General features: G+C 41.2%; 1 protein-coding gene across 5 annotated transcripts in view; it reads right to left on the reverse strand.

Moving 5' to 3' along the window:
• Window positions 1-1,054: 1,054 nt before the first annotated feature.
• USP40 (ubiquitin specific peptidase 40) overlaps window positions 1,055-12,129 on the reverse strand; it is a 42,332-nt gene continuing 31,257 nt past the window's right edge. For 2 of the 5 annotated variants that reach the window (XM_075934094.1, XM_014573888.3), the window contains exons 25-32: window positions 11,702-11,819; window positions 10,179-10,273; window positions 8,819-8,937; window positions 8,315-8,380; window positions 7,841-8,051; window positions 6,159-6,254; window positions 5,640-5,734; window positions 1,055-3,811 (exon numbers count right to left, since the gene is read on the reverse strand). In XM_075934094.1, coding sequence (XP_075790209.1) covers window positions 3,703-3,811; window positions 5,640-5,734; window positions 6,159-6,254; window positions 7,841-8,051; window positions 8,315-8,380; window positions 8,819-8,937; window positions 10,179-10,273; window positions 11,702-11,819 — 909 coding nt within the window. In that variant the 3' untranslated portion in view covers window positions 1,055-3,702. The other 3 variants (XM_075934096.1, XM_075934095.1, XM_075934097.1) reach the window with 3 other exon arrangements.

Raw genomic sequence — 12,129 nt, forward strand, 5'->3', positions numbered from 1 at the left:
AAATTACCAGCTCACGGAGCTACTGGAAATCAGACCCATTCGACCCTTACTCTGAAATCCATCCATCCCCTAATTCAGGACTTCACTGTCACATTATCTATATTGGCACGAAGTTTCTTCTGAATCGAGCCCAAATTTGTTCTCTCAACGTTGCCACACATTTGTCCCAGTGCTACCCTAATTTCTCTCTCCTCGTGAAGTTTAGCTCCTTCAAATGTGTGCAATGTAAGTAACCACCAAAAAGAGACCTTAGAAAAAATTAAAACAAATTAAATAACTCGCTTTCTGAACAAGTGAGTTCCACCAGCTCCCTAATCACTCAGGCAAAATGGAGAAAGTTACAAGAAAAAACATTTTCCCATTAGGTGGTGCCCAGAGCTGAGTACTATACTCCAGAAGCAGTCTTGCTAGGGCTGTGCTGAGATCAGGCACGTACAAGATTAAACCAGATGCTGTGAAAAGCCATTTTTGTACATTGTTCATGGGTTCACTGACCTCCAGAAGGTTTGTGATATTTCTTTTAAAAGACAGAATGAACAGATTAACCTATATACTAGGAAAGTTAGATGTATGGAGCAATAAGTTAGCAGTCTTTTTCAAAAATGGAGAAAATCTAAATATGGTTTCCATTACCTGTAGATGCAAAGCCTCAGTCATGCAATGGAACCTGCCTAGGCAGACAATGGAGAGAACACAATAGAAGACAACCTGAATGTGCTGTTCTGGATCAGACTGCTATACTAGGAAGTTTGAAAACTGGGATGCATATGAAATAGCCAGGCATAGATATTATACATCTCAGAGCATTAAGAAAACTAGCAAAGCAACCACTTAAATGAACTTTTCTTTTCAGTGTCTCATCTCCTAATCATCCAAACTATTTATTTTACTTGTTGAAAATAAATTTAAAAATGGGAGTTCATTGTTTCAGACATTTGGATAATCATTCATTCATTTCTTCCTTCTCCATGTTGGTTGGTTAGTATTATTCTGTTTGCTTAGTTACCAATCTAAAATGTATGCTATGATACAAAGGGAGCATGAGTGAAACATCTGTGTTAAACATATATAAACAATTCTTTATTCCATTTCTGAAGCATACTTGGAAAATAAAGAGCAAGGCTACTTCTCACATTAGAACATAACCGTGACAATTTGTGCAATCATGAAGACTCAAATTTTAAGAAGATATTTTCCCTTCAACAAAATTCCTCGTCATGGACTGATTCATAATTATTTTTCTTAAAGTCTTTCATGTCAGCCAACATTAAAACAATAACTCACTATTGGTTTAGTGCTGTCATTGCTACACTAGACTTCAACAGACTGGTACTAAAATATCCACTTAAGTACTTAATGTATAACTAAATTTCTCTGAGTTTCCTGTCTTCTGAAAAGTATAAGCTTCACTTATTAAAGGAAGATGAGAAAATAATAGTATAATTTTCCAGCATAGGAACAGAATAACAAGATCAGTTTGAAGGAGATAAGTTTGCTGGACTCTGTCAAGTCTTACAAGAGAACCCTTCCATACATCTAGCATTTCATTTGGCTCCAATAAAGAGTGAAACCAAATAATCAGCAATTACAAGATTTCCCTCCTTTTCCCTTGATTAAAGCCCCAATTCAAGAGGGGACCTAAGCACCTACTTAATTTTAAGCACATATAAAGCCACACTGAGGTCAGGAGTGTTCACATGCTGAAAACTGAGCATAAACTGAAGTGTTTTTGCTGAATCAGGGCCTGAAGGTTGGGAGGGAGTCTCAGTTACTCTGAAGCTCTGTTCAAAACAGTAGAATTTTGCTCACCTTAATAGCAGGATCTTCCCACTTTTCTCCCACAGGCTTAATAGTCACCATCAGGAGGCCTTCTACTACTAAGACTATTATACTTAGAAAATAAACTATTCAAGATTAAGTAGCATACTCTAAATCAACAGATACTGTATCCAGTCACTTTGGCAGTAGTTGAATTAAAATGAAAACATTTCATTTTCTTTTTCAGAAATTGGGTTTGAACACTTTCTTTTAATAATTTACAAGGGATTCCAGACACGAGTGCAAGGGTGAGTAGCATTTCTGATTATTCATTTTCCCAGTTTTTAACAGAGAAAGACAAACTCGTGGCATGTGATATGAGCACTGCAGCTCAGTTAAGGATATGTGGTTATCTTTCATTTATACATCCCATTCTCATCCTATTACCCAATACACTTTTAAAAAGTACAGTTTATTGTAAACAATATATACTTGGCCAGTTCAATGTATCAGCACCAATACTCTTTCTGAAGAAACCACAAAACTTTACTGCTGATGTATTTGATGCATGTACTATCAGGGACCATAAAAAGACTTTAGTAATTGTAAGCACTGAAAAAAAAATACATAAAAATAATGAGAATCAATTCATTAATTTGTAATGAGCCCGATTACCACACTTGGTGGTAGAAAAGTGTAGTCTCATCATCTAGCAAGAACTAGTCTTATGATAATACAGTAAATGTTTTATTTACGATGACCCATAACAGACTTGGACTGCATAGCGTTTAGGTGGTATTAGAAGTCACTGTGTATAACCGAAAGAGGATACAATCCCCTTTTATTACTGGGGATGTACAGCTAGCTAAGAGGCAAAACATTTTTCTGCCTTTCTCCGCCTTTTAACCCTACTGAGGGATAGCAAATAAATCACGCAAAATTCCTAATTTGATTAGTTTAAAACAAACATAATAACCTTTTCCTGAGTTAAAAAAAATACAGTATTCTGCCAAATGTTCTCCTTTTCTCCTAAATGTTTAAAATAACTTAGTGGATAGTGAAAAAAGGATGAGGCATCTCGGGAAGAACAGCAGCACAGTGACAACATACGTCCATTTAACAAACTCCACTCTCCAGAGCTTTCTAGGTTTTGAACACATTTGCTCCTTCCTTTGGCCAGTTTAGTGTATTTGTCCCAGAGATAAGAAAATTCTGAAACCAGTTTCTACTCATGGTCCTAATAGACAAAGCTTCATTATATGGCAAGGAGTAGAATTTTGACTTGCTGCACAATGGAAAGATTTAATATACCAGAGGAGGTAAGCAGTGAAATGTCCCACATTCTGTTGAAATCGATCACTTATGCACAGCTTAGATGGAGAACTATTCACAGTTTGCTGTTTAGCTGTTATTATTAGCACTGCAGAAAAAAACATCGACAAAATGGCTGCAGAGAGAAGGGAGCATGAACCCAATTTTGATTTAAATTATTATAAAGCTCAGATTTTTCAACTAGGCAGGTGAACAAAACCAAAGATCCAATAATTTCAGAAGTCAAAAGTGTCAAAATTCCTTTTAGACGTTCTATGCCAACATGAAAGAAGAGCTTTGTAGTAGTGGTATAGGATAGCAATATCAGATAAAAATACATATATGATTATTACAAAACAGTCACAGAAAGGTTATGTCATACAGTCATCCATTTTCTCATTGATAAAGTGCATTTACCTAGCCTGAGAGTAAGTTCCACATTGAAAAAGGGAAGCTAAAGCACTTCACCAAAATAGATTACAGGAAATCCAGAGCTGGCCCAAGCCTTACAGCCAGTTGTCTCATCCGTGAGACAGGACACTTCTGAGAAGACCAGGCTGGTCCAGCGGAGGTACTCCATTCTAATTCAGTACATCAGGGGCAAGGGTCACTCAACAAGTCACCTGTCCGATGCTATCTGAAGATTCCCACGTTAATAGAAAGAGCCACTTCCGGCTTATGATGTTTATTAACCACCTTTCCCTCAGAGGAAACATTGTTCTGTAAGCGCTGAGCTTGCCGGCTGTAAGAAAATCAGTTGGCTTTCTTAGCATTCAGCTGTCATGATAATATCAGTGTACTTCTAGGAAGCTGTAAATCCACGTGGAATCTGATTACTCCTTTGGCAGAGATGACAGCTCGCCCCCACACTTGCTAACTGTACATTTAAGTGTTTCCCAGGTGACAAAATGGCTGATTGTTCACTGCTTTGCCTTGGGTAGTCAACCTAGCAGAATGGTCTTACAAAATGCAAGCTCGGGAGAAGCGAAGAAGATTGACCTGTAACTGGAGATCCTTTGAGAAGTGTGGTCCCTATCTGTATTCCTCTGAGGGCAACGTACATGTGCCATGCACCTGGAACTGGAGCTCTTCAAAGTGGTAACGTCTGTTTGTGCGTGCAGCCCTGTCTTGCCTCCTGGTTTTGCCCAAGCCGGTGACCGACAGAGCAGATCAAGAGCATCTATAGTTCCTTCTCCACCCCCACTGCAGATCTGTCACAGCTGCAGCAGAGGGGAAAGAGGGTGGGATTGGAATACAGATAAATACCACCCATCTTGAAGAACCTCCAGTTACTGGTAAGTAACCTCTCCTCCTCCTTCGAGCAATGGCCCCATTGTACCCCACTGAGGGTGATGAACAAGCGGTACCTCGTTTCGAGGAGAGAACCATGGACTGGAGGGTTGGTGCACTGAACAGGGTGTCCATCACAGAATCAGGCACTAGAGCATAACAAGAAGAAAAGGTGTACACTGCATTCCACGTGGTTGCCCTACATGTATCTGAAAGGGGTATACCACAAAGCCGGGGCGTAGCTGATGCCTGCACTCTCGTGGAATGGGCTCATATCCAGCTGGCGGGAACCATCTTGATGGCTGATAAAGGGTAACGCACGCTGAGACCCACTCCGAGGGGCTCTGGATGGAGATGGCCTGCCCATTATTTCTCTCTGCTACAGCGGCACATAGTCTGGGAGACTGCCACCTCCAAAGGCTTTAGAAGGCCAGGGCCTCAGGACTCTGAGGGAGTGAGACCATCCCTCTCCCTCGAAGGTATGCGGTTTGGGAAAGAAAGTGGGTGGGCGTAAAGGGTGAACGCGGGGAAGCCACATTTGGTAGGAACTCGGGCTGCAGGCACAGTGAGACCCTGTCCTTACGGAATGTGATGAAAAGGGATCTGCCATCACCACCCCCAGCTCAGCAACCCGCCTGGCAGAAGTAACCATGACGAGGCAGGGATAGTTCAGCGAGGACACCGAGGCAGTGTCCTGAGTCCTGAGACTTGCAGGACCTTCAGAAACAAGAAAACAACGACAGAAAGCGCCCACATAGTGACTAAATAAAGAACAGAAACAGGCTTGTTGGGTATTTGGGGGTGAGAAAAATAGGGAAATGAGCCGCAAAGGATGAGAGGACAGCTGAAGCTCTTACTTGGACCATGTGGTGGTGAAAAGGAACTAAAGATGTGGTTGGTCCACCCTGCAATTTATAATCTCAAGCAAAACCATGATGGGATGCAGGGGACATGCATGGACTGACAGACACTACTATGAAAAGCTCCAGGCAATGTGCGTTACCCTCCGTGGCATATAACAAGGACCATCACTCGAAGAAGAACTGAGCCCTACTTGTCAAATTGGTTCACAGTGCAGATGTAGTGTTAAGAACATGAAGAAGTTTTTGAATTACTATTACTCAATGCTCCTCCTTTGGCACTCTCAGGACTGAAGACAGTTACTGGGGTTGATTATCTACTTCTACCTCAGACAAAATATCACAGCACTAAAAATCAGTGGATGCTAGTCAAGCCCTTTGTATCTCTAAGAACACAAAGAAATATATTGCAGTAAATACCTTTTCTTTTTTTCCATTGCACGCTGCCTCTGTGTCTCCTTTCCAATGTCATCTCTCACAGTACTGAAGTCCTTGCCATCCTCAAGCAGAAGATTCTGTTGCCAGAAAGCATTGGGCATTAGTTTACTGGCTTAGTACCCATAGTATATTCCATTGGCCACTCAATTGTTCAATGCAATTCGTGTGACTGAACATGTGGTTACTGACAATTTTTGCACCAAACTACTGGGGGTTACTGAGTCTGAAATGGGTGATGGAATCCCCCTCGTCCCATCTGCACTCTTCCATTAGGCTGGCAAAGCACATCGGGAGAGGCAGCAACAGGAGCAGTGCCCTACCCCACTCTCCCAAAGTGCTGAGCTTTGTCAATGTCATATAAATGCAGAGGGATGCAGAAGAATGAGGCAGAACTCAGGACATGGCGGATGTTATTACTGCTGAGACTACAGGCTTGTTCACTAATACCAATTGCTGGTAAATCCTGGGTGTTTTCACAATTGTGTTAATGCTTAAGTTTACCTTTACACCGATAATGTCTCCATCTTTCAGGTGGTAAGGTGCTGACTGCAAACTCTCTTGTTTTTTCTTCCGCTTCTTCTTTGAAATTTGCTGGGTCTGAATAAAGGCAAAGTATCAAAAATGTTGACATGTCCTAAGCCTATAGAGTTAACTGAAACTGATTTCTGTCGTTTCCCCATCCAAAGGTATAAAACACCTGTAGTCAGCTGCTCTTCAGCAATTCAGGAGTCTTACTTATTCTTAGAATTGCATCTGGATCTCTGCCAGCAAATTTTCCTCCACAAAGGTCCCTGTTCTTTCATTCACCATGAAGTCTCCCACTTATCCTTCCTCTTCTCCATATGCATACTTTAAATCTCCCACACCCTCTGACAAAGGAGATCTAGATTATATTGCATTTATAACCAGTTAACTCTGGTCCTTAATCAGAGAATCTATTTACTTTAGCAAAACTCAGTGTTGTTTCCATAATCTCATTCCAGCAGTTATTCACTCAGAAAAACCCAAAGAGCAAAAAAGCACACACAAAAATCCAAAGCCACATTTACCGTACATAATCACCTGCTAAGATGGTTTCTGATTTCATAGTTGATCTCTAGTCTGTAATCCTAGCAAGTTTTTCAACTCACATAAGTAAAGAACAGTAAAGAGTGTTCTTTACCTGTATCAGGCAGGGGTTGCTCCACCATCCGGTAAGAGCAGCCCTGTGGCGTGCCTGGGCTCCCCATGGACAGAAGCTGTTTCATGGGACGCCAGAGTAACTCCTGCCTCCGGAGGGCCAGGGGACCTCACAGGCAGGAGCTGCTACAGTGTCCTGATCGGAGCAGCCCTGCCTGCCCGGACAAAGGTCTCTCTTTTCAGTGCTAACAGCTAATTTAGAACTAATCTTGTACGTATCTTGGGGGTTATATTTTTCCACGTGCATTTTATTTTGCCACTTTGCATTTATCAACATTGAATTTCACCTGCCATTGTGTTGCCCAGTCACCCAGTTTGGAGAGATCCCTTTGCAGTCAGCTTTGGACTTCACTAGCCTGAATAATTTTGTATCATCTGCAAATTTTGCCACCTCACTGTTTACCTTTTTTCCCCAGATAATTTATGAATATGCCCACCTGTACTGGCCCAAGTACAGGCCCCGGAAGGTCACCACTACTTACATCTCTCCATTCTCACCATTTATTCCTACCTGTTCTTGCCTACCTTTGAACTGGAGTGCAATGCATTCAGTATCATCTAATGAGCCCTAATGTAATTTATCAACAAGCCTTTTGTTATCTGACTTGGTCTGTCTCTGTTTATAGACAAACACTCTGCCCCAAAAGTGGAAGCTGGGAGGAGAACACCCTAAAGCTGAACTGCAGTTAAGAGCAGCATCTGGGGTTAGGGCATGCACTGTGAGGAGACTTCAGTATGAAATGGCACCCTGTTGCACTGGCTTCGGGCGTAACTCCACTTTCATTGTCCTAACACTGACTTCAATGCAAGTTGGCTCAGGCCCTAAAGAACCACCTCATTCTCTTCCAGATCCACCTGTGATGGGTAATGGGAACGAAATGTGTATTTAAATGTATTTGAACTTTCCTACTTTACTTTTTATTACACAGTCTCTGCGCAAAGTGACATCGCTGGCATCTGTCATTCCAAGCCCAAATTAGCGTCTCTGTCATTTCAGAGCTTACCCAGCTGGAGATTGTCATCCACTCAAACTTCTCAGGGAAATACTTTGCAATTCTGATTTTCTCCACAGGGAGGGCATAGTGAACAGCAAGCCTCTGCCTCAGTGCCCATGCTGTGCATTCCTTGGAAATATCCCACACCAAATCCACAGGGTGGTAGTAATCCCTCTCCCCGGGAATGCCCATCTGCACCCGAAGCAGCAAGTCACTGGGGCTGTGATCAGAAAAAATAAAATAAGGCTAACAAATGTCTCGTGATTCACACTTTCAGGGGCCACACACATTCCTGATCAATTCTTTTCCTTCTAAGGAAAAATTCTGCTGGAAAATAAAAAGTAAAATGATCTGGATGTGAAAGAAAATATCCTAGAACAAAGCACTGACTGGAGCCTTGGCAGAAAGTTCTAAGTTAAGAACTGCTGGATGTAGTCTCAGCTAGTCATGTCTCTCAATAAAACAGACATTTGTAGTACTTACCTCAGATTCTCTTCCTTCTGTAAAGGTTCTAAACAGATTTCTGTTCTGCCTCCCAGTTTATGTTCACTAATAAAGAAAGACACATGAGTTTTATTAAGGTAACACATGGGTTTTGGTTTTTTTAATATTTAAAAAAATATGGGTTACAAGTTCAAGTTTAAAATGCTGGTGAACTATCTGATATTAAGTTACAAAGCTAAAGGCATGGCCTTTTTGAAAGAAATATGAGGGAAACAATCCAGTAAGGTACACATTACATTTTAAAAATTCTATTAATAAAAAAGTGAGCATAACCAATAAACTTAGCCTGATTTAAAAAACAAACACACGATATTCCAGATAGAAACATAATATTTTATAAAGGTTACTCAGCTCACAACACTGACATTGCCAGGAACGGGTTTTCTCTTAACACTGACTGAGCTGATTTATTTGCCCATCAATCCATCTCCCAATCCAGCCATGCAGTATTGCAACAGGCTAGGTGTTCAATTAGAAACCTACTTGAGTTGCTGCTGGTTGTTTCGTAGAAGCTTGCCTGGGTGCTTGCTCTCCAGCGTCCAGGCTCTGAGAAACTCGGGTGACGGGACACTGAGCTTCTGGAAGGATGGCAAAGTCATGGCCTGAAAAAAACAAACACCTCTTCAGTAAGTTTAGATGCCAGTCCGAGTGCCAAGGGGTAGTAATGCCACACAATGTAACCCAATGGTCTGATTCTCTGTGCATTATTTAAGGAACCAGAAATATAAAGAATGAATTGATACAAATCTTCTTCTACTCTACTGTCCACTTAACTACTGTCCAGTGAGGACTACAAGGGACTGATTTGCTTTTCAGCCCCCAAACCAATCTGAGTCAACTCCCTCCTTCCCCCTCCTCCCCACATTCCTCAGTTTAAAACACAGTTTGAGATTCCTTGAAAACACTTACAAACTCTCACTGTATTTTGGGTTTAAAAGTGAATGCGATGAGACATGATTACTCCAGCCAGGCGCCAAGTACGCTTTCCCTGCTATTTTGCAAAAGGAACATCAAATGCATACTGCTGATTCCATTACGAGCTGGCGTGTGTGCAAAAAGGATGTAAACATTCAACATTGCCTTTTATATTAGTCAGTCATACAAAGTGCTTGGCTACAACTAAGCTACTCTAGTCTAGCCTCAACGTGGCATGTAATATGGAGCACAGTTAAGAAGAGAGTCCCTCTTCCCCATGCAGTGAAAATGGAACAACCAGTTGGGTGAATAATGTGCCCTCTGCAGTAGAATTTATAAATCGCTATTCAGTTAGATATGTTTTCTTGTCCAAAAGTTTGCTACAATTGCTACGGCATCAGAAATAATTACTGAAATGCACCTTAGTTTCCACCCAACCGGGCCAAATCCACATCTTCCAAAATGACAAAACCAGGCCTTCTTAGCACCAAAAGCAGTTACTGGATTGTTAAATTCAACATAAGAAACACAAAAAACTAACACAGGAACAATGTGGAAATGGAAAGTGGTTCTTTTGATCGTGTTTGTAGAGGTGTGTGTTTCTCTTACTGATCACTCTTACAATAGCAAGCTAAAAGTAGGCCTGCAAGCCATAAAAGGTAAAAGTTTCAGATGCAGTGCAGCATGACTTTAGCAGCTGGGAACATGTGAACGGTAGAATGGCACTTGCAGGAAACAGATACTAGGAAAATGTCTGAGCTACATGCTCATATTGCCTGTTGGTACTTACCACTGAACATGGCATATAAGCAAATGCCATATCAGAACATACTGGAGATGGGGGGAAAAGGAAATAAAAAATATATATTAATACAGTTCACTTACAGAAGCACAGTAGCATGGTAATAGACAAAGGGTAACATCTAACCTGAATTTTCAGATCCTCCAGAAAAGCTTCTGCTGAGATTTCTATATCGCCTGCATAACAAAGCCCAATATCTGACTGGACATATGTTGGGGAATCTTTAAAGAAACCAATAGATAAATGTTACAGAAAACTGGCAATATGTAAGTAACTGCATGGCTTGTTCTATACAATATCTTGCTAAAAATCGTAACTGTTAAGGAAAAGTCAATCTGTGTTCAATAACTGCAAGATTTTACTTTCATTTGCTTAATTAACAATTCTCTAATGTTATATAATTTGATAAAATCTCTAATACTTTCTGTAAGATGCAAAAACTGGAGCAAATTTAGCCTGTCTTAATATTGCAATTTCAACTTATGACACAAATGAAGAAATTTAGAAAAGAAAGCATGTAAGTAGATCAGAAGCCAAGGCAAAGTGCAAAATAACATGATTTTCTGCTCTACCCATAAACTTTGAATGAACTTTGACAAGGTAGCAATGAAAGTTGCTAACTGAACAACATTCTAAGAAGTTTGGTACATCTTCATGTCTTACAAAGTAAGAGTTACTTACTTTGTAAGAATTACTGACTAGTTATGCTAATTTGGAAGCAGGGAGGAAGATAACAAGAAAAACGTTAGATAATGCAACAGAGGTTTGCACTGAAGAAAAGGTTTTTTTCCCACTTTGGAAGCAGCAAGAGGTGGGAAATAGCTCCCCCCCCCCCAGTTTGCATTATTTCTCCACCTTATTTTATTCCGTCCTCACTTCATTTAATCTTCTTACCTTCATTTAATCTTTGTTTCATTTTATCAGTGTTAAAAATATTTTTTATCATTTTATCAATGTTAAAAAAGCAAACATTTCTAAGAAGAAAACACATGCATCACTCTTAGCAGCTCTGCCTTATTTACTCACCCATCGCTTTACAGACTGTGAAAAGTCACATGCTTCAGGAATACAGTGCAGCGCTCAGGTGCACACTGCTATTCACAACCCACAGTCCAAACTGTGGGACCGTGTACACAGTCTACCTAAGATCTGAAGACTATATAACCCAGTGGTGGGCTGCCTGTGGCCCGGGGAACACATGCAGCCCATCAGGAGTCTGTGTGTGGCCCACAAAACATTTTGTTCACTGTTGCCCATGAGCAGGTTTGCCAGACTGCACTGGTTTCCATTCACATAGTTTTTTTTCCTGCCAGTGATGCTAAAGCAACACATCATAAAGCAAGGGCACAATGAGGTGAGGCACATGCTGATTGAAAACTGCGTGTTCTACTTCTGCATCCAAAGTGCTGCTACGGTTCAGTCGGCACACCCGTACATTCTGGGTGAGCAAGCAGAGTGAGCAAAACTACGCTCTCCCAGGAGACCATCTTGGTTATAACTGGTGTAACCCATAAAAAATCAGGTCCTTCAAGAAAATATTCTACAGATATTGCTGCCTACCTGGTAAATATGAGGTGGTTTTGCAAAAGGCCACTGTCTCAACTCAAGATGATCTTAGAAACCTTTATTTCTGAACACCTATAACTCACCTCCTGCTGGAGATACCCGCAATGTCCCCATCATGCCGTTCACTTGATCCTGCATGCTCTCTTGGTGTCCAAAGTGCATCAGAGGCTTGAACCACCAGATGGGCACTTTCAGGAATCCCTGTGCAGTGAACGAAAAGTACCTGATAACCTACTTGTAATGGTACAGAAGGTGAGGACAATTTGATTTTTGCTTCAGTAGAGAGGAAGCGTTTAACTCTGCAATGTTAACTTTCCATCTTGTCTTGTGTAAAGGACGCCAGCACTGGCCTCGGATTCCATCTTGTTCCACCTGTACGGGACCCAGTGATGAAACTGGTTACAGCCTAATGATGTCACTCAGTTTTGTCTCTATTACACCAGGCCCAATAGGTGTAATGCACCTCTTACTCAGAGTCCTGCAAAGACTGAGTCACTGTAAGAACTACCTG

This window comes from Pelodiscus sinensis, chromosome 7 (assembly GCF_049634645.1).
Source record: "Pelodiscus sinensis isolate JC-2024 chromosome 7, ASM4963464v1, whole genome shotgun sequence".
NCBI classification, from domain to species: domain Eukaryota; kingdom Metazoa; phylum Chordata; order Testudines; family Trionychidae; genus Pelodiscus; species Pelodiscus sinensis.